We start from the raw sequence: 23,261 nt of genomic DNA on the forward strand, positions 1-23,261 counted from the left end.
GGTTGTGTTCTTTCTGGATCCCATTAAAATGACATCACAGAGAAAGAGACAGGGTTGTGTTCTTTATGGATCCCATTAGAATGACATCACAGAGAAAGTGACAGGGTTGTGTTCTTTATGGATCCCATTAGAATGACATCACAGAGAAAGAGACAGGGTTGTGTTCTTTATGGATCCCATTAGAATGACATCACAGAGAAAGAGACAGGGTTGTGTTCTTTATGGATCCCATTAGAATGACATCACAGAGAAAGAGACAGGGTTGTGTTCTTTCTGGATCCCATTAGAATGACATCACAGAGAAAGAGACAGGGTTGTGTTCTTTATGGATCCCATTAGAATGACATCACAGAGAATGAGACAGGGTTGTGTTCTTTCTGGATCCCATTAGAATGACATCACAGAGAAAGTGACAGGGTTGTGTTCTTTCTGGATCCCATTAGAATGACATCACAGAGAAAGAGACAGGGTTGTGTTCTTTATGGATCCCATTAGAATGACATCACAGAGAAAGAGACAGGGTTGTGTTATTTCTGGATCCCATTAGAATGACATCACAGAGAAAGAGACAGGGTTGTGTTCTTTCTGGATCCCATTAGAATGACATCACAGAGAAAGAGACAGGGTTGTGTTCTTTATGGATCCCATTAGAATGACATCACAGAGAAAGAGACAGGGTTTTGTTCTTTATGGATTCCATTAGAATGACATCACAGAGAAAGAGACAGGGTTGTGTTCTTTCTGGATCCCATTAAAATGACATCACAGAGAAAGAGACAGGGTTGTGTTCTTTATGGATCCCATTAGAATGACATCACAGAGAAAGTGACAGGGTTGTGTTCTTTATGGATCCCATTAGAATGACATCACAGAGAAAGAGACAGGGTTGTGTTCTTTATGGATCCCATTAGAATGACATCACAGAGAAAGAGACAGGGTTGTGTTCTTTATGGATCCCATTAGAATGACATCACAGAGAAAGAGACAGGGTTGTGTTCTTTCTGGATCCCATTAGAATGACATCACAGAGAAAGAGACAGGGTTGTGTTCTTTATGGATCCCATTAGAATGACATCACAGAGAATGAGACAGGGTTGTGTTCTTTCTGGATCCCATTAGAATGACATCACAGAGAAAGTGACAGGGTTGTGTTCTTTCTGGATCCCATTAGAATGACATCACAGAGAAAGAGACAGGGTTGTGTTCTTTATGGATCCCATTAGAATGACATCACAGAGAAAGAGACAGGGTTGTGTTATTTCTGGATCCCATTAGAATGACATCACAGAAAAAGAGACAGGGTTGTGTTCTTTATGGATCCCATTAGAATGACATCACAGAGAAAGAGACAGGGTTGTGTTCTTTATGGATCCCATTAGAATGACATCACAGAGAAAGAGACAGGGTTGTGTTCTTTATGGATCCAATTAGAATGACATCACAGAGAAAGAGACAGGGTTGTGTTCTTTATGGATCCCATTAGAATGACATCACAGAGAAAGAGACAGGGTTGTGTTCTTTATGGATCCCATTAGAATGACATCACAGAGAAAGAGACAGGGTTGTGTTCTTTATGGATCCCATTAGAATGACATCACAGAGAAAGAGACAGGGTTTTGTTCTTTATGGATTCCATTAGAATGACATCACAGAGAAAGAGACAGGGGTGTGTTCTTTATGGATCCCATTAGAATGACATCACAGAGAAAGAGACAGGGTTTTGTTCTTTATGGATTCCATTAGAATGACATCACAGAGAAAGAGACAGGGTTGTGTTCTTTCTGGATCCCATTAAAATGACATCACAGAGAAAGAGACAGGGTTGTGTTCTTTATGGATCCCATTAGAATGACATCACAGAGAAAGTGACAGGGTTGTGTTCTTTATGGATCCCATTAGAATGACATCACAGAGAAAGAGACAGGGTTGTGTTCTTTATGGATCCCATTGGAATGACATCACAGAGAAAGAGACAGGGTTGTGTTCTTTCTGGATCCCATTAGAATGACATCACAGAGAAAGAGACAGGGTTGTGTTCTTTCTGGATCCCATTAGAATGACATCACAGAGAAAGAGACAGGGTTGTGTTCTTTATGGATCCCATTAGAATGACATCACAGAGAAAGTGACAGGGTTGTGTTCTTTCTGGATCCCATTAGAATGACATCACAGAGAAAGAGACAGGGTTGTGTTCTTTATGGATCCCATTAGAATGACATCACAGAGAAAGAGACAGGGTTGTGTTATTTCTGGATCCCATTAGAATGACATCACAGAGAAAGAGACAGGGTTGTGTTATTTCTGGATCCCATTAGAATGACATCACAGAAAAAGAGACAGGGTTGTGTTCTTTATGGATCCCATTAGAATGACATCACAGAGAAAGAGACAGGGTTGTGTTCTTTATGGATCCCATTAGAATGACATCACAGAGAAAGAGACAGGGTTGTGTTCTTTATGGATCCCATTAGAATGACATCAGAGAAAGAGACAGGGTTGTGTTCTTTATGGATCCCATTAGAATGACATCACAGAGAAAGAGACAGGGTTGTGTTCTTTATGGATCCCATTAGAATGACATCACAGAGAAAGAGACAGGGTTGTGTTCTTTATGGATCCCATTAGAATGACATCACAGAGAAAGAGACAGGGTTGTGTTATTTCTGGATCCCATTAGAATGACATCACAGAAAAAGAGACAGGGTTGTGTTCTTTATGGATCCCATTAGAATGACATCACAGAGAAAGAGACAGGGTTGTGTTCTTTATGGATCCCATTAGAATGACATCACAGAGAAAGAGACAGGGTTGTGTTCTTTATGGATCCCATTAGAATGACATCAGAGAAAGAGACAGGGTTGTGTTCTTTATGGATCCCATTAGAATGACATCACAGAGAAAGAGACAGGGTTGTGTTCTTTATGGATCCCATTAGAATGACATCACAGAGAAAGAGACAGGGTTGTGTTCTTTATGGATCCCATTAGAATGACATCACAGAGAAAGAGACAGGGTAACAACTCTTACATAACTATTCAATTCTCCAATATTCAGTTCTTGACTATACAAAGAGAAGTCTATGGCTTAGGTGGCTGGAGTCGGAATTGTTTGGGCCTTCTTCTGACACCGCCTGGAAGGAAGGGAGCTTGGCCCCAGGGATGTATTGGGCCGTACTCACCACCCTCTGTAGCGCCTTGTGGTTGGGTGCCTTGCAGTTGACATACCAAGCCGTAATGCAGCCAGTCAAGATGCTCTTAAATTGTGCAGCAATAGAACTGAGGTTCTGAGGGCCCTTGCCAAATCTTTTCAGCCCTCTGAGGGGGAAGAGGCGCTGTCGTGCCCTCTTCACAACTGTGTTGGTGTGTGTGTGAACATTGTTAATTCCTTAGTGATGTGGACACCAAGGAACTTGAAGATCTCGACACGCTCCACCACAGCCCCATGGATGTGTATGGGGTTGTGCACGCCCCTCCGTTTCCTGTTGTCCACTATCAGCTCCTTTGGTCTTGCTGACGTTGAGGGAGAGGCTGTTGTCCTGGCAGTGTCTGACCTTCCTATAGGCTGCCTCATCATCCTTGTGACTTCCCTACCCTAAACCCTAACCAGACATTTATAACTAAATCCTTGTTTATAACTAATATGTTCATAATTAACCATAGCTTCTTGTTCCATCTGTGCCTTAACTCTTACAGTTTACATTTAAACATCAATGGGTTGACGTCAGAGTTAGACATACCAAGAATCCCATTTAGTCTTTTCCATTTATACATGGACAGCCTGTCTGCTTAGAAGAGAAACATTTCAACAATAACAGTCATACCAAGGCAAAGAATCATCAACATAACTTTTATTATTAAACCGCTGTTTGAAAATACAAGTTTACCTTCATCACCTCAGATGAAAAGAAAAGCTAATGGCATCACTATTTGGTGACAGAGAATCAGAATAGACAACTGGAAAACAGACAGCAATAGGATCACCCTCCACCCACCATACAATAAGACCATGATCTATTGACTGACTGACTGACACCAGTTCCGGTACAGAGGTTATTTCCAATGATGGTTATGATCGATCCCTTTCAGGTTCTAACTTGTATGAAGGGCTGTGTGGGACATTCAGCATGGCCGAGTTCTCTCCCTTGCACGCGCACACACACACTCTTTCGCTCTCTCAAATGCACACACACACACTCTTTCGCTCTCTCAAATGCACACACACACACTCTTTCGCTCTCTCAAATGCACACACACTCTTTTGCTCTCTCAAATGCACACACACTCTTTTGCTCTCTCAAATGCACACACACTCTTTTGCTCTCTCAAATGCACACACACACACTTTCGCTCTCTCAAATGCACACACACACACTCCTTCGCTCTCTCAAATGCGCACACACACAGCGTATAAACCCCCCCCCCAGCATTCACGATGAAACAATAAAAGGTTTTAAATGTAACACACAGGTAATGAAAGTTCTCCAAATGTGCTGATCGGTTTCAACTGTTTGTTGAAACTAGTTACTAGCTAGATATGCCTCCATCCTGCTCCTACTCTCCCCCCCTCCCTCCATCCTGCTCCTACCCCCCCTCCTCCCTCCATCCTGCTCCTACCCCCCCTCCTCCCTCCATCCTGCTCCTACCCTCCATCCTGCTCCTACCCTCCATCCTCCCTCCATCCTGCTCCTACCCCCCCTCCTCCCTCCATCCTGCTCCTACCCCCCCTCCATCCTGCTCCTACCCTCCCTCCATCCTGCTCCTACCCCCCCTCCATCCTGCTCCTACCCCCCCTCCTCCCTCCATCCTGCTCCTACCCCACTCCTCCCTCCATCCTGCTCCTACACCCCCTCCTCCCTGCTCCTACACCACCTCCTCCCTCCATCCTGCTCCTATACCCCTTTCTCCCTCCATCCTGCTCCTACACCCCCTCCTCCCTGCTCCTACACCACCTCCTCCCTCCATCCTGCTCCTATACCCCTTTCTCTCTACCTCCTGCTCCTACTACCCATCCTCCCTCCCTCCTGCTCCCCCTCCTCTCTCCCTCCTGCTCCCCCTCCTCTCTCCCTCCTGCTCCTACTACCCATCCTCCTGCTCCCCCTCCTCTCTCCCTCCTGCTCCCCCTCCTCTCTCCCTCCTGCTCCTACTACCCATCCTCCTGCTCCCCCTCCTCCCTTCCTCCCTCCTACACCCCCTCCTCCTACCCCCCCTCCTCCCTCCATCCTGCTCCTACACCACCTCTTCCCTCCATCCTGCTCCTACACCACCTCTTCCCTCCATCCTGCTCCTACACCACCTCTTCCCTCCATCTTGCTCCTACACCACCTCCTCTCTACCTCCTGCTCCTACTACCCTTCCTCCCTCCTGCTCCCCCTCCTCCCTCCAGCTCCCCCCCATCCTGCTCCTACCCACCTCCCTCCCCACATCCTGCTCCTCCCCCCCATGCTCCCTGACAGATATAAAAATAGAGATCTGGGACAGACTGTTACCCCCCGTCTCCACCTCCCATAGACTGCTCTAGAAGTCACCCTTAGGCACAGATCTAGAATAAACCTACCCTCCCCAAATCCATCTAAGATGGACTGCGACCAATTTATTATACAAACATGGACAGTTCTGGAAGTCATAGAGCTAGGATCAGCTTTCCCTCCCCAAATCCTAACTGTTACCCCACTGTTCCCTTTGCTCCTCAGAGCACCGGTGGACTATCTCTTGCCCCTCTTGTTTCCCACCGGGGGCTTCTTGAGCTGTAGCAGGGGACCTCCCGTGCCGAAGCCCGTGGCGGTAGGGTTGGACACTCCAAACGTCAGGCCGGCAGATGCGTTGAGCCCGGGGTTACTGAAGTTAAACCCCGAACTACTGCTGCTACCAAAACCTGGGGGGAGGAAAAGAGAAAACATGAGTTATTAATATTTAGAATGCTCACAAGGTGTCTGCTGAGACATGAGGTGAGGAGTGTGTGTGTACCTGCGCTCAGGCTCCCTCCCGAGGCCTTGCTGGCGGAGGAGAAACCAAATGAGCCCCCCGTCGCAACCCCCCCGAAACCTGGACCCCCACCAAATACTGCAGGAGGGAAAGAGGGAGCCAAGCTTTAGTAAGACATTCACTAACTATACTGCCTCGACATGACAGAGAGAGAGAGAGAGAGAGAGCTTAGCTTCCTGGACACACACTATATGCTGCTACGACATGAGTGTTGCTGAGACACAGACAGACAGACAGACATGAGTGTTGCTGAGACACAGACAGACAGAGAGACACGAGTGTTGCTGTGGCATACTAGACACAGACAGACAGACAGAGAGACGGACATGAGTGTTGCTGTGGCATACTAGACACAGACAGACAGACATGAGTGTTGCTGTGGCATACTAGACACAGACAGACAAACAGACAGACATGAGTGTTGCTGTGGCACACTGGACAAAGACAGACAAACAGACAGACATGAGTGGTGCTGTGGCATACTAGACACAGACAGACAGACATGAGTGGTGCTGTGGCATACTAGACACAGACAGACAGACATGAGTGGTGCTGTGGCATACTAGACACAGACAGAGAGACAGACATGAGTGTTGATGTGGCATACTAGACACAGACAGACAGACATGAGTGTTGCTGTGGCATACTAGACACAGACAGACAGACAGACACAGAGAGAGAGCTTAGCTTCATGGACACACAGACACACTAACTATGCTGCTATGACAAGACGGAAAGAGCGGGTGCGGGCGGACACACACACACAAACTGCAAGGGCGTGTGAGGAAAAGAGGGAGTTAAGCCTCCGTAATGGCTCACTGACACACAGGGTATACTGAGAGTAGACCAATGAGGAAAGAGCAGCTGGTATCCAAACAGGGTATACTGAGAGTAGACCAATGAGGAAAGAGCAGCTGATATCCAAACAGGGTATACTAAGAGTAGACCAATGAGGAAAGAGCAGCTGGTATCCAAACAGGGTATACTAAGAGTAGACCAATGAGTAAAGAGCAGCTGGAATCCAAACAGGGTATACTAAGAGTAGACCAATGAGGAAAGAGCAGCTGGTATCCAAACAGGATATACTGACGAATAGACCAATGAGGAAAGAGCAGCTGATATCCAAACAGGGTGTACTGAGAGTAGACCAATTAGGAAAGAGCAGCTGGTATCCAAACAGGATATACTGACGAGTAGACCATTGAGGAAAAAGCAGATGGTATCCAATGAAGAGAGTAAAGCAGAGACCCACATCAGACCCCAGCTACAGGCAGACTGTTGTTTCAGCCCTAGATAGTGAAGAGCTTAAAAACTCAGATACATTCCCTAATACTGCCACCTGTCTTATACAAGAGGGGGAGGAAGAGAGGATGAGGAACAGAAGAAGTTAGAGATAAAAATAAAGAGATCAAGAGAGTGAGAAAGAGGGGATTGTAAAAAGTAGGAGGAAGAGAGGTAGATGGATGGGGATGAGACAGACTAATGTAAAAAGACAGGTACTACCTCCAAGGCCTGAAGAGCCCGTGCTAGAGCCCACTCCTGAGGCAAAGGGGTTTCCCAAGCCAGACCCCAGGGGCGCCTGTCTCCCTGAGACAGACAGAGAGAACATAGCTTACTCCTCTGTACTACAGTCTGTTACTGAAGTCAAGTTCCCCCCTCTCCTCTGCATCGTTCAGTGGAGGTATAGACTGTGTGTGAGTCCAAGAGTGTGAACAGAGTAACATCTCAGGGCCCTGTGGATCAGTGGTTCTATATTACATTAGACTCCAGTAGTCTTCTCAGACTCCCATCCCAACACTAACCTTATGGCCACATCTAAGTTGTTCCCCTTGATATACCTAATGACTACTGATAGGCTGCTTATTAGTGATAATGGAACTATGAGACTGTGGGTTGATTTTCACAGATCACGTGGTAAATGGCAATTCCCCGGTAAACGGAGTGATGCTGAGACTCAGATTTTTATAAATGGATTTCAAAACTAAAAACAATACAACTCTTCGCACAAGGACAACTTTTTTTTTTCTTCCACTAAACATTTCACAAAAACGCATTGACGGTGCATTTGGAAAGTATTCAGACCCCTTCCCTTTTTCCATATTGTTATAGCCTTATTCTAAAATGGATTCAATAATGTTTTTCTACCCTCAATCTACACACATTACCCCATAATGACAAAGTGAAAACAGGTTCAGACATGTTTGCAAATGTATTCAAATAAAAACAAATAAATACCTTATTTACATAAGTATTCAGACCCTTTGCTACAAGGCTCAAAACTGAGATGATTTTTAATGATTTGGAAAAGCACACATACCTGTCTATATAAGGTCCCACAGTTGACAGTGCATGTCTGAGCAAAAACCAAGCCAAGGTCAAAGGAATTGTCTAAAGAGCTCCGAGACAGGATTGTGTCGAGGCACAGATCTGGTGAAGGGTACCAAACATTTCTGCAGCATTGAAGGTCCCCAAGAAAACAGTGGCCTCAATTTTTTTTTAAATGGAAAAAGTTTGGAACCACCAAGACTCTTCCCAGAGCTGGCCGCCCAACCAAACTGAGCAATCGTGGGAGAAGAGCCTTGGTCAGGGAGGTGACCAAGAACCCGATGGTCACTCTGACAGAGCTCCAGAGTTCCTCTGTGGAGATGGGAGAACCTTCCAGAAAGACAACCATCTCTGCAGCACTCCACCAATCAGGCCTGTATGGTAGAGTGGTCAGAGGGAAGTCACTCTTCAGTAAAAGACACATGACAGCCCACTTGAAACAAGATTCTCTGGTCTGATAAAATCAAGATTGAACTCTTTGGCCTAAATACAAACCTTCAAATCTGGAGAACCTGGCACCATCCCTACGGTGAAGCATGGTGGTGGCAGCATCATGCTTTGGGGATGTTTTTCAGCGGCAGGGACGGGGAGACTAGTCAGGATCGAGGCAAAGATGAACGGAGAAAAGTACTGAGAGATCCTTGATGAAAACCTTATCCAGAACGCTCAAGACCTATGACTGGGGTGAAGGTTCACCTTCCAACAGGACAATGACCCTGAGCACACAGACAAGAGAATGCAGGGGTGGCTTCGGGACATGTCTTTGAGTGGCCCAGACAGAGGCCGGACTTGAACCCAATCGAACATCTCTGGAGAGATCTGAAAATAGCTGTGCAGCGACGCTCCCCATCCAACCCGACAGAGCTTGAGAGGATCTGCAGAGAAGAATGGGAGATACTAAGTAAAAAGTACTGAGTTAATGGTCTGAATACTTATGTAAATGTGATATTTCAGTTTTGTATTTTTTTAAATAAAAATTTCAAACATTTTTATTTAAATCTGTTTTTTTCTCTGTCATTGTGGGGTATTGTGTACAGATTAATGAGGGGGAAAAACAATGTAATACATTTTTAGAACAGGGCTGTAACGTAACAAAATGTGGAAAAAGTCAAGGGGTCTGATAACTTTCAGAATGCCCTGTACTTGAAGAACAGTGTAGATGGTGGAAGTTGTTAAGTCGTCCTTGTGCATAGAGTTGTATGGTTTGATTAACTTTGCAATCACTGGTTTTTGTTTGACATCCATTTTGGAAAAATCAGTCTCAGCATCACCCTTACAATGGAATTTCCTTAAAGTAGATGTGATAGAAACATGGCAGTTAGAACCATCACTCAATCTCAGGGCACCAGTCTTGTTTCTTTTTAGCAGTTCTCAAATTGGATTTTAGAGTTTCAGGCTCCGCTATAGTATTAGTTAATTCTCTTAAATCCAATTGGATTTCTAAAATGATTTACCAGTCAAAAAGAAACAAAGACAAGGTCGCTCCTTTAAAAACTAATTTATTGTCAAATGAAAGCAATTCCACTTACATAAACGAGACAAACAGTTCAAGGACACAACCGACTGTTAATTCCTAGCTGCTATGGTTGTATTTGATAAGTTCTCCAAAATGGTTCAAGATTCCACGAGTGAAGGAACTAGCATGTGCCAGAGAAAAATGCAGCGCAAACAATTATTCATATGTCAAGTTTCAAAAGGCACACAATATTATTTAGTGTCATATATATATATGCATCAACAACAACAAGCACTGGTTTAATATATAAATATAAACTGGGTGGTTCGTGCATTGAATGCTGATTGGCTGACAGCCGTGGTGAATCAGACCATATACCACGGGTATGACAACACTGCTCTAATTACATTGGTAACCAGTTTAGAATAGCAATAAGGCACCTCGGGGGTTTGTGGTACATGGCCAATATACCACGGCTAAGGGCTGTGTCCATGCACTCCAGGTTGCGTCGTGTTTAAGTCGTAGTACATTGGCCATATACCACACCCCCTCGGGCCTTATTGCATGCGCATATATATACAGGGGGGAGAACAAGTATTTGATACACTGCCGATTTTGCAGGTTTTCCTACTTACAACGCATGTAGAGGTCTGTAATTTTTATCAAAGGTACACTTCAACAGTGAGAGACGGAATCTAAAACAAAAATCCAGAAAATCACATTGTATGATTTTTAAGTAATTCATTTGCATTTTATTGCATGACATAAGTATTTGATACATCAGTAAAGCAGAACTTAATATTTGGTACAGAAACCTTTGTTTGCAATTACAGAGATCATACGTTTCCTGTAGTTCTTGACCAGGTTTGCACACACTGCAGCAGGAATTTTGGCCCACTCCTCCATACAGACCTCCTCCAGATCCTTCAGGTTTCGGGGCTGTCGCTGGGCAATACGGACTTTCAGCTACCTCCAAAGATTTTCTATTGGGTTCAGGTCTGGAGACTGGCTAGGCCACTCCAGGACCTTGAGATGTTGCTTACGGAGCCACCCCTTAGTTGCCCTGGCTGTGTGTTTCGGGTCGTTGTCATGCTGGAAGACCCAGCCACGACCCATCTTCAATGCTCTTACTGAGGGAAGGACGTTGTTAGTCAAGATCTCGCGATACATGGCCCCATCCAGCCTCCCCTCAATACGGTGCAGTCGTCCTGTCCACTTTGCAGAAAAGCATCCCCGAAGAATGTCGTTTCCACCTCCATGCTTCACGGTTGGGATGGTGTTGTACTCTTCTTCCTCCAAACACAGCGAGTGGAGTTTAGACCAAAAAGCTCTATTTTTGTCTCATCAGACCACATGACCTTCTCCCATTCGTCCTCTGGATCATCCAGATGGTCATTGGCAAACTTCAGACGGGCCTGGACATGCGCTGGCTTGAGCAGGGGGACCTTGCGTGCGCTGCAGGATTTTAATCCATGACGGCGTAGTGTGTTACTAATGGTTTTCTTTGAGACTTTGGTCCCAGCTCTCTTCAGGTCATTGACCAGGTCCTGCCGTGTAGTTCTGGGCTGATCCCTCACCTTCCTCATGATCACTGATGCCCCACGAGGTGAGATCTTGCATGGAGCCCCAGACCGAGGGTGATTGACCGTCATCTTGAACTTCTTCCATTTTCTAATAATTGCGCCAACAGTTGTTGCCTTCTCACCAAGCTGCTTGCCTATTGTCCTGTAGCCCATCCCAGCCTTGTGCAGGTCTACAATTTTATCCCTGATGTCCTTACACCCTCTCTGGTCTTGGCCATTGTGGAGAGGTTGGGGTCTGTTTGATTGAGTGTGTGGACAGGTGTCTTTTATACAGGTAATGAGTGGAGAACAGGAGGGCTTCTTAAAGAAAAACTAACACGTCTGTGAGAGCCGGAATTCTTACTGGTTGGAAGGTGATCAAATACTTATGTCATGCAATAAAATGCTAATTTTAATAATCATACAATGTGATTTTCTGGATTTTAGTTTTAGATTCCGTCTCTCACAGTTGAAGTGTACCTATGATAAAAATTACAGACCTCTACATGCTTTGTAAGTAGGAAAACCTGCAAAATCTGCAGTGTATCAAAAGAACTTAGCCAAATACTTTTAAACTCAGTTTTTCACAATTCCTCACATTTAATCCTAGTAAAAATTCCCTGTTTTAGGTCAGTTAGGATCACCACTTTATTTTAAGAATGTGAAATGTCAGAATAATAGTAGAGAATGATTTATTTCAGCCTGTATTTCTTTCACCACATTCCCAGTGGGTCAGAAGTTTACATACACTCAATTAGTATTTGGTAGCATTGCCTTTAAATAGTTTAACTTGGGTCAAACGTTTCGAGTAGCCTTCCACAAACTTCCCACAATAAGTTGGGTGAATTTTGGCCCATTCCTCCTGACAGGGCTGGTGTAACTGAGTCAGGTTTGTAGGCCTCCTTTCTCACACACTTTCTCAGTTCTGCCCACAATTTTTGTGATGGCCACTCCAATACCTTGACTTTGTTGCCCTTAAGCCATTTTACCACAACTTTGGAAGTATGTTTGGGGTCATTGTCCATTTGGAAGACCCATTTGTGACCAAGCTGTAACTTCCTGACTGATGTCTTGAGATGTTGCTTCAATATATCCACACAATATTCCTCTCTCATGATGCCATCTATTTTGTGAAGTGCACCAGTCCCTCCTGCAGCAAAGCACCCCCACAACATGATGCTGCCACCCCGTGCTTCACAGTTGGGATGGTGTTCTTCGGCTTGCAAGCCTCCCCCTTTTTCCCACCAAACATAATGATGGTCATTGTGGCCAAACAGTTGTATTTTTGTTTCATCAGACCAGAGGACATTTTTCCAAAAAGTACAATCTTTGTCCCCATGTGCAGTTGAAAACTGTAGTCTGGCATTTCTATGGCGGTTTTGGAGCAGTGGCCTTTCAGGTTGTGTCGATATACGACTCGTTTAGATACTTTTGGACCTGTTTCCTCCAGTATCTTCACAAGGTCCTTTGCTGTTGTTCTGGGATTGAGTTGCACTTTTCACAACAAAGTAAGTTAATCTCTAGGAGACAGAACACGTCTCCTTCCTCAGCGGTATGACAGCTGCATGGTCCCATGGTGTTTATACTTGTGTACTATTGTTTGTACAGATGAACGTGGTACCTTCAGGCGTTTGGAAATTGCTCCCAAGGATGAACCAGACTTGTGGAGGTCTACAATTTCTTTTTCTGAGGTCTTGGCTGGTTTCTTTTGATTTTCCCATGATGTCAAGCAGAGGAACTGAGTTTGAAGGTAGGCCTTGAAATACATCCACAGGTACACCTCCAATAGACTCAAATTATGTCAATTAGCCTATCAGAAGATTCTAAAGCAATGACATCATTTTCTGGAATTTTCCAAGCTGTTTAAAGGCACAGTCAACTTAGTGTATGTAAACTTCTGACCCACCGGAATTGTGATACAGTGAATTATAAGTGAAATAATCTGTCTGAACAATTGTTGGAAAAATTACTTGTGACATGCACAAAGTAGATGTCCTAACCGACTTCCCAAAACTATAGTTTGTTAACAAGAAATTTGTGGAGTGGTTGAAAAACAAGTTTTCATGACTCCAACCTAAGTGTATGTAAACTTCCGACTTACACTGTATGTATATATAAAATATGTCAAACCATCCAGAACAGGCCCCAGTATGGCCATCTGTGTTAGTAAAGTAATCAAATAGGGAAACTACACCTCTCCAGCCAATAACATCAGTGTTGTACATACTACACCCCAGAGCAGCTCCCTGGCTCTATGTAGCTAGCCCTGAGTCCGTACACTGAGTGGAGGGACTGTCTCAGCCAGTCAGTCCAACCACTACCAGTCTTCTGATCTCATTGAAGCCCTCAAAAAGGCCCAAGATTCATCATGGTCCGTTTAGCCATCACTGTTATACACTAACAGGAGTCTGCCATCTGCAGCAGCCCTATGAGTTCCAGAACCATTCAGAGTTCCAGTTCCACATTACTCATTACACATCTACTCATTCTAGAATATTTCAGAGTGGTTCTGGAAGGTTAGCGTGAGAGGGTGGACAGACAGGTCAGAGCAGCAGTTGATTATCTCAGAGCACAAATTGTCACTCAGAATACAGAAAAATACTGATTCTTGGCACCAATGTTCCCACTGGCTTTCTCGAAGCAGTCGATACGAGCAGCAAGATCACGGTCTCTCCCTTGATAAACTAGTGAGTGATGTAATACTGAAGCCCTTCTATTGAATAGATAATGAAACTAAAGAAAACTAGGTTCCGTCTGTACAGAAGGTCATCAGCCCCTCTGCTATCCATTTCCTGGAGCCAGCTAGGCCTGCATGGTAGACCAACCGCCAGTGTTAAGGAGTGTGTGTAGGAAATACTGATAAATCATTATATCAAAAAGGTTAATGGAGAACACACAGAGATACATTCAAAGTCGGATGGACTGTCAGGTAGAAATGTGTATTTAGACCAGGGGTGTCAAACTCATTCCATGGAGGGTCTAGTGTCTGGTTTTTTCCTTTCAATGAAGACCCAGACAACCTTGTGAGAGGAGTGCCTTACTAATCAGGGACCTTAATTCATCAGTCAAGTACAAGGGAGGAGTGAAAGCACCGACACTCGGCCCTTCATGGAATTAATATTGACACGTGTTTTAGAATAGTGGTTCCCAACCTTTTTGGGGTACTTCACCACCAACTGAATTGTGTTCTGCCCGGAGTACCCCTGAAGTACCCCCTCATGCATTTGACCAGTAACCCTATGGTCTCATGAGTCTTCTCCAGTACCCCCTGTGGATAGTCCTAGTACCCCTGAAGTACCCCCTCATGCCCTATGGTCTCATGAGTCTTCTCCAGTACCCCTTGTGGATAGTCCTAGTACCCCTGGTTAGGAAACCCTGGTTGGGATACTCTGGTTATACCCAATGACCATTACCAGCTACGGCAGTCAGTCAATGTTCTATCTACAATGCAAATAAAGTCATACAGACACATACATACACCTGGCCACTTTGGTAACCAGAGCCTGCTATTATTGCCGTGACAACTCCCATGGTAACTTTAAGAAGCTGCCATGGTAACAAAAGGGGATTCATTTCATTAACACTTCAAATCTTTAACTGAAATGAACACAGAAAACAACCTCTTCTGCATGACCTGTACAGTAAGTCAGTGTTCCCCCACTCTGGTACCCCAACAGTACATATGTCTGGGGACATGACAGAAAAGCACACCAGATCCTACCTGTCAACTAATCATCAAGCCCTTGACCAGTAGAATCTGGTGTCCAGGACTACAACACAAGCGTACTGTGGTGGGTACTGAAGGAACGGAGTAGGGGTCCACTGCAGTGAGTAACACTATGTTTGTAACACTAGGCTATCCACCCCTCAAATTACACTCTGGACCTTGAAGCCAGTTCCACTGCCTTGTTTCATTGTTGCCCTCTAATCAGGGACTGATTTAGACCTGGGACACCGGGTCAATTAACTATCAGGCAGAACAGAAAACCTGCAGACACTCGGCCCTCCGTGGAATGAAACTGACACGTGCAGTACACTGTCGGTCTAACTTGTAAGTGTGCATCAAGGCATACACACGCACACACGGTCCTCATCTAAACCAGTTTGTACAACCTCCCCCAAAAAACAAGTTGAGGCTCAGTTTTGGAACTAAAGCGATTTGACTCCTAAAGGGTGCCAGAACACTCACTTGGCAGCACCACATACTATGCGATATGTTACTCTCAATAAAACCAGACTAATTCAGCTTCACCACAAAGCACCATCATTAAAACTATCTTCAAATAGAGACTGAACCGAAAGACATTCAGCCTCCAGGTTCAGTCATTGAAGGGATTCTAGTCTGTCTGGGACAGATCTGAGAGCTGTGAATGAACACCCCAGTGTGTCCAGTAATCTGAACCCTCTACACTTCTTTATTCATCCTTCATTTTAGGTCCCATCCCTCCTTGTTTCCAGTAGAGGAAGAGCCTTACTGAGATCATGTTAAGTGCTTCTATTTTAGATATAGATCGATAGAGAGAGAGAGACAGAGAAGAAAAGCATAGCCATCTGAATATAATAATCATTTGGTGGATGCTTAGGTTTGTTCTATTTCACACATACAAAGAATTGGACATGTCTTTTTTTTTGCATATCCCAACTCTCCCTGAGACACCCTCAGAGTAAAATCACAGCCAGGGAATGCCATTATCAAGTAGGGTCAGATTCCAACTAGCGACCTTTCAGTTACAGGCCCAACGCTCTAACCACTAGACTACCCGATGAATAAATGGTTGCTAGGTTTATGGAAAGGCGGTTTCAACAAACAGCCTGCTACAGACACTTCTGGTAACTTCTGACACATTTAGCGCCAAACCACAGAAAGAAATGACTAAAAAGGGTTTGGCACTGGCTATGATCCTTTCATGTTTTCTTCCTCTAATCATCCAGCTCTCCCCCTTTCTAGAGAAAGAAAATAAATATGAAGGGTCAGGGTTCTAGAACTTGAAGGCAGAGTTCACACCTGGGCCGGGCTGCTGCTGGCTCAGCGTGGCTGCCATGGCGACCGCTGCCGCGTTAGGGACACTGCCGAACGGGGCGGGACCGATTGTGATGCGTGGGGCGCTCTTCCACTTCTTACTGGCCGCCCGCTTGGACTCGAAAACATCAGTGGAGTCCTCCAGGAAGGCCCGGCGGTATCCCAGGTACTGCTGCTTCAGGATCTACCATAGAGGAAGAACCTCAATCGCTTCATTCTAAATACTTTATTTATAGCTCTTGGAGATTGGTCAAGGTGATGTTGTTAGCGGTCTGTAGGACTTACCTTGACGTTCTCGTGTACTGACTGGAGCTGCGCAGCCAGACAAACAAACGTCTGGTACAACTTCTGCATGGCCAGAGACAGATCTACACATGCAGTATGAAGAGAGAAACACAACAAACACAGAGTGTGAAGTCAGGAGTCCTGTGGTGTGATGTGTGATCCACTGCCCTGTGTAGAGAGGTGATTCTCACCCTGTGGTGTGATGTGTGTTGTGTGATCCACTGCCCTGTGTAGAGGTGATTCTCACCCTGTGGTGTGATCCACTGCCCTGTGTAGAGAGGTGATTCTCACCCTGTGGTGTGATGTGTGATCCACTGCCCTGTGTAGAGAGGTGATTCTCACCCTGTGGTGTGATGTGTGATCCACTGCCCTGTGTAGAGAGGTGATTCTCACCCTGTGGTGTGATGTGTGATCCACTGCCCTGTGTAGAGGTGATTCTCACCCTGTGGTGTGATGTGTGATCCACTGCCCTGTGTAGAGAGGTGATTCTCCAGCTCCTCTATCTGCTGTCTGTACTGCTGCAGCTGGACCTCAAACTGATCCACTAAACACCGGAAATAACTAGAGAGAGAGACAGAGAGAGACACAGAAAGAGAGAATGACAGAAGAGAGAGACAGGATTCAACTTATTAGGGATAAAATGCAGTAGATGAATCTGTGTGGTTCTAAAGGACAATGTGATAAGGTAAGTTCAGGGGGGTGTGAAGATGATGGGACTACTTACTCATAGGGAGCTGTGTTTTCATGTTGGAGTCCAGGGGGTGTCTTCTGAGTCCGTAGAGCTATGTCTGCATTCTTCAACTCCTACACACACACACACACACACACAGGGAGACCCCCACTATCAAGCCCATCAACACTAAGGGCAATTTAGTTTTGATCCTGAATTCCTCAAAGGACAATGTGACTTCAGTGTGTGTACCAGCGCAGCCTCCATCTTCAGGTGACCTATAGCCAGGGCGTTTCTCTGTAGTCCCGAGGCGCTGACAGACAGCAGCTGTTTGAGACTCCTGATGTCGTCCTGAACCTTCAGCATGGCTTTAGATGACATCCTGCTGATCTCCTCGTGAACCTGCTTCTGCTCCTTCACAAACTTCCTACAGGACGGTAGAAACTCACACGTCAACACAATGGATATTCATGACCACCGTGTTAGAGATGTGCGTAGACACAGGCACATGACGATGCACGACTTCCTCACTTACTGGAAATGGTCTACATCCTGACAGATGACTGGAGGCAAGTTTTCATCTTTCAACGCTTTACTGTCCCTGAAAGAGAGAGCGAGAAACTCATTATGACAACCATAAGGGGCAACTGCAATCCGTCATTGGTCACACTGCGGAATATTACTGGTCCAGACAGGTGTCAGTCAGTAGTACTTACTGTGGGCTGGCCCCTAATGATTTGTCACTCTTTTTCTCTGAGGAAGTGCTGAAGTCAACTCCGCCAAGTCCAAGGCTGGGGGCTGTTGAGATCGCCGTCGAAGTAGAGACTAGGGAACCTAACGTCAAACCCCCTGAACCAAGAGTGGTCTGGGCCAAACCTGGAAACACACACAAGAGTTAACACAAATAAACCCGATGACACAAACACACATACAGAATCAAGCTCGCACATGTGTTAGTCTCATACAAGCGTAATGCTGACCCCAGTCCTCCCAGACTGGACTGACACAGACCTAAGACTATTACATCACCAGAAAGGTGACACAAAAAGAAAACAACTGACAGATCATACACTACCTCTAAATAAGGAGAGATAAGAGATTGATGTAGTTAACTAACCAACTAACCAGTAGGAGTCATGTTAGAGAACAGACAGATGTAGTTAACTAACCAGTAGGAGTCATGTTAGAGAACAGACAGATGTAGTTAACTAACCAACTAACCAGTAGAAGTCATGTTAGAGAACATACTGGAACCCAACGATAGACCTGTGGATGGGGCCACACCCCCTAGGTTGAGAGCAAATCCTGTGGCTCCTTGTTGTGGAGCGGTGGAGGTGAGGACGGAGCCTAGCGTCAGTCCTGCCCCTGAGGGGGCCGAGGAGGCAGCAGTGAGGGAGAAGGGTTGGGCCGAGGCAGATGGTTTATTGAAGGCCATACTAAAGCCCGTGGTAGAGGCTGCTGGGGCACCTGGGAGAGACCAGGAAAGAGCTGGGTTAAAAGGTAGATTCAACCGTATGACATCAACGAGAACAAATTCATCTGCAGAGACTGCTACTATTGGTTTGTCAAGCTAAGGCTCAAATTGGGATCAGCCAATGGTAGACGAGGACGTCATGACCGATGTGTCGCTACGGTGACAGAACATTTGCCTAACGTACGGTCTTTAGAGGGTGCAGCAACACCTGCAGTGAAACAAGAACACAACTCCATAACTACAATAATCACCTATGTGATGTCTGTGCATTTCTTTGTGCGTGGGTGAAAGAAACAAGCAATGAGGCAGGTCTGCAGAGGGAGACAGACAGACAGACAGTCGTAAAAACGTGTGTGTGTGGTGTGTACTAGAGGTCGACCGATTATGATTTTTCAACGCCGGTACCGATTATTGGAGGACCAAAAAAAAAGCTGATACCGATTAAATCGGACGATTTAAAAAAAATATGTATTTGTAATAATGACAATTACAACAATACTGAATGAACACTTATTTTAACTTAATATAATGCATTAGCCTCAAATAAATAATGAAACATGTTCAATTTGGTTTAAATAATGCAAAAACAAAGTGTTGGAGAAGAAAGTCAAAGTGCAATATATGCCATGTAAGAAAGCTAACGTTTAAGTTCCTTGCTCAGAACATATGAAAGCTGGTGGTTCATTTTAACGAGTCTTCAATATTCCAAGGTAAGAGATTTTAGGTTGTAGTTAATATAGTATTTATAGTACTATTTCTCTCTATACCATTTGTATTTCATATACCTTTGGCTATTGGATGTTCTTATAGGCACTTTAGTATTGCCAGTGTAACAGTATAGCTTCCGTCCCTCTCCTTGCCCCTACCTGGGCTCGAACCAGGAACACATCGACAACAGCCAAACTCGAAACAGCGTTACCCATCGCTCCACAAAATCCGCGGCCCTTGCAGGGCAAGGGGAACAACTACTCCAAGTCTCAGAGCGAGTGACGTTTGTTACGCTATTAGCGCACACCCCAATAACTAGCTAACCATTTCACATTGGTTACACCAGCCTAATCTCTCGGGAGTTGATAGGCTTGAAGTCATAAACAGCTCAATGCTTGAAGCATTGCGAAGAGCTGCTGGCAAAACACACGAAAGTGCTGTTTGAATGAATGCTTACGAGCCTGCTGCTACCTACCATCGCTCAGTCAGACTGCTCTATCAAATATCAAATCAGACTTAATTATAACATAATAACACACAGAAATGCGAGCCTTAGGTCATTAATATGGTCTAATCCGGAAACTATAATTTCGAAAACACAACATTTATTATTTCAATGAAATACGGAACCGTTCCGTATGTTATCTAACGGGTGGCATCCCTAAGTCTAAATATTGCTGTTACATTGCACAACCTTCAATGTTATGTCATAATTACGTACAATTCTGGCAAATTAGTTTGCAACGAGCCAGGCGGCCCAAACTGTTCCATATACACTGACTCTGCGTGCAATGAACCCAAGAGAAGTGACAATTTCACCTGGTTAATATTGCCTGCTAACATGCATTTATTTTAGCTAAATATGCAGGTTTAAAAATATATACTTCTGTGTATTGATTTTAAGAAAGGCATTGATGTTTATGGTTAGGTACAGTCGTGCAACGATTGTGCTTTTTTCGCAAATGCGCTTTTGTTAAATCATCCCCCGATTGGCAAAGTTGGCTGTCTTTGTTAGGAAGAAATAATCTTCACACAGTTTGCAACGAGCCAGACGGACCAAACTGCTGCATATAACGTTACCCTCTGTTGAAAGACAAGTGACACAATTTACCTAGTTAAAAGAAATTCATGTTAGCAGGCAATTTAACTAAATATGCAGGTTTAAAAATATATACTTGTGTATTGATTTTAAGAAAGGCATCGATGTTTATGGTTAGGTACACGTTTGAGCAACGACAGTCCTTTTTCGCGAATGCGCACCACATCTATTATATGCAACGCAGGACACGCTAGATAAACTAGTAATATCATCAACCATGTGTAGTTAACTAGTGATTATGTGAAGATTGATTGTTTTTTATAAGATATGTTTAATGCTAGCTAGCAACTTACCTTGGCTTCTTACTGTAACAGGCGGGCTACTCGTGAGGCAGGTGGTTAGAGCGTTGGACTAGTTAACTGTAAGGTTGCAAGATTGAATCCCCGAGCTGACAAGGTAAAAATCTGTCGTTCTGCCCCTGAACAAGGCAGTTAACCCACTGTTCCTAGGCCGTCATTGAAAATAAGAATGTGTTCTTACCTGACTAGCCTAGTTAAATAAAGATTAAATAAAGGTGTAAATTAAAAAATATTATTATTTTAAATCAGCCAAATCGGTGTCCAAAAATACCGATTTCCGATCGTTATGAAAACTTGAAACCGGCCCTAAATAATCGACCTCTAGTGTGTACCTACCTGAGGCAGGAGTGTTAAAGGAGAACCCCCCAGTAGGTTTCTGAGCGAACAGGGACCCCCCCAGGCCCAGAGAAGAGGTGGTGGTGGTGGAGGCTGTACCCCCCAGAGTAAAGCCACCCATAACTGCTGCAGCTGGGGTACTAGAGAGAGGGGGTGAGAATGAGAGGGAGGTGTGAAGTACAAAACATTACTATGCAAATATGCCTCACCTGTTATATTACAGTTTTTATGACACCGTCACAAACAATGTATATCGGTTTTGATGTTGAATGGGTACAGTAAAGATGACAGCAAAGCCCCAAGTCTAAAACTCACACTGATTACAAACAATCACACAGCCTCTCTCTCTCTAGCAAACACACACATTCAGAAGAGAAACACAAGTAGTTGATGCATCCATAGCACATGTGGTAGTTAGCAGTTGATCATGACTCTCAGTTCCATATTATACATACGAGTCATGGTTTTGGAAGCATGAGGTCCTTATCTTTCATATCAGCTTGAAATACTTTTCTAAAAACAAAAAAGGTTAAAGTGATACAATCTTTATAGGGTTAGGATTCCCACATGGTCACATTTCCATGTTACTGCGCTTGTTTACGGTAAACATACGGAAGACAGACGACCTGTGTGAATGAGGAAGACTCTGGACTACCTGTACTAATTAGCTATCTGAGTTTCTGAACGTCTGTGTAAAACGGAAGACAGGTGCCATAATTATGTTGTCACTGAAAAAAAAACTGTCGCTGCAACAGTTAAAACAGTGTATTTTGCATTTGTGAAATTATTGCTGTGATGTGAAAGTAGCGGGATTTATGTTTCTAGAACCGTACCGCAATTGAGAATCGACTCGCGTTTAGTTGGGAGTATGTGGCTGTTTTGGCCTCCACTCCAGAGACAGTTCGGCATTTACACACAGCATGTAGCTAAAGAAGGTCCTTGGACTAAGTAGTAACGTTATGCTTCTTTAATCTAATATAGTTAGGGAACTACTTAACGTCACCATTTTAACAGTGGGGTTTATTACGATGACTACTGGATAGCTGACGTTAGTTAACTACCTAGTTAGCCAGTTGGTAACAATCCATGCTGGGTAAGTTAATTAACATAATAAATCGAGATAAACCAGCTAATTTCCGTGAGCCGTGGCCAACACTTCTTACCTGGCAGTGCCTCCAAACGAAAACCCTCCGCCGGTGTTCGTGGATCCAGACCCGAAATTAAAGCCTGACATCTTCTTTTATAACAACAGGCCAATATCTTGATATAACTTTTGTTAGCCGATTGTTCACTAGTTAGCAACTAGCTTTTGGATAATAAAAAACCCCTCACCCGCATGGAGGCCCAGTCTGACATCATGGTAAACTAAAATAATAACCGCTATTCGGCTATTTCAACTCACACGCTCAGTAACGTATAACAATTGACAAAGATCGGAAACTTAGTCATTTATGCACAAAACCAGCACTACAATGTTAACGTTCCTTCTCGACCGGTTCTGTTTTCCGTTCCGCGCTTCACCCGGAGTGGAGCTACTAGGACAGTGGTGTCTGGAGGATATAGCAGATTGGACGGTCATGTCAGGACATCTAGCGTTTGATAGTGGTAATGACCACAATGTACATTTCTCATCATGTGTGTGAATATGTTGGGGGAAAAAAGTGCTTTGCTAATTTGAGAACGGGTTTTAAATTATGTTTGTGTTAATAAATATTACAGTAAAATGGCAAAGAACGTACTCTGACTTGAGGTCAGTGCTCTTCACGTCGGAGCTTTAGAAAAAAAGACCTGCGTCTTACAAAGAATAAGTCATTGGTCTGCTCCAGCTGGCATGATAGGAATATTGACTTTGTTCTTGATGTTTTCGACAACAAGGGTAATATTCTCACATATGAACAAAATAGTTTCCAATACCTTTCGGAGTTTATTAATGTGATCAAAGCCGTTCCCAGTGGTCTAACTACACTAATGAAAACTCATCTTAGCTTTGGTAATGATCACAAAGTTGATCCAGGACCAGTGTTGTCAACTCATTTTCAGGGGAAG

General features: G+C 44.4%; 1 protein-coding gene across 5 annotated transcripts; it reads right to left on the reverse strand.

Annotated features, from left to right (window-relative positions):
• Window positions 1-5,418: 5,418 nt before the first annotated feature.
• Window positions 5,419-23,261, reverse strand: LOC110489583 (nucleoporin p58/p45). 5 transcript variants are annotated; one of them, XM_036943703.1, is made up of 13 exons: window positions 23,130-23,261; window positions 21,216-21,355; window positions 18,521-18,766; window positions 18,016-18,175; window positions 17,835-17,900; window positions 17,552-17,726; window positions 17,354-17,433; window positions 17,072-17,190; window positions 16,630-16,712; window positions 16,330-16,528; window positions 7,485-7,568; window positions 5,964-6,059; window positions 5,419-5,871 (listed from the first exon to the last, which is right to left on the reverse strand). In XM_036943703.1, the coding sequence occupies exons 2-13, from the start codon at window positions 21,334-21,336 to the stop codon at window positions 5,702-5,704; spliced, it is 1,599 nt and encodes a 532-aa protein (XP_036799598.1). In that variant the 5' UTR covers window positions 21,337-21,355; window positions 23,130-23,261; the 3' UTR covers window positions 5,419-5,701. The 5 variants fall into 5 exon arrangements, with proteins under 5 accessions (XP_036799598.1, XP_036799596.1, XP_036799599.1 ...); XM_036943701.1 differs by lacking the exon at window positions 23,130-23,261 and adding an exon at window positions 22,379-22,812; XM_036943704.1 differs by lacking the exons at window positions 5,964-6,059; window positions 23,130-23,261 and adding an exon at window positions 22,379-22,812.

The sequence above is a fragment of the Oncorhynchus mykiss genome, chromosome 15, assembly GCF_013265735.2.
Source record: "Oncorhynchus mykiss isolate Arlee chromosome 15, USDA_OmykA_1.1, whole genome shotgun sequence".
Taxonomy (NCBI): Eukaryota; Metazoa; Chordata; class Actinopteri; order Salmoniformes; family Salmonidae; genus Oncorhynchus; species Oncorhynchus mykiss.

Bases quoted from the DNA above. Each gene is read 5' to 3' on its own strand.
- LOC110489583 (XM_036943701.1), bottom strand. From the start codon at position 22,449: ATGTCAGGCTTTAATTTCGGGTCTGGATCCACGAACACCGGCGGAGGG. The intron at 18,767-21,215 runs GTAGGTACACAC...GGTCTCTCCCAG, and splicing joins CTTTAACACTCCTGCCTCAG to GTGCCCCAGCAGCCTCTACC. The intron at 17,191-17,353 runs GTAAGTAGTCCC...CTCTCTCTCTAG, and splicing joins GAAAACACAGCTCCCTATGA to TTATTTCCGGTGTTTAGTGG.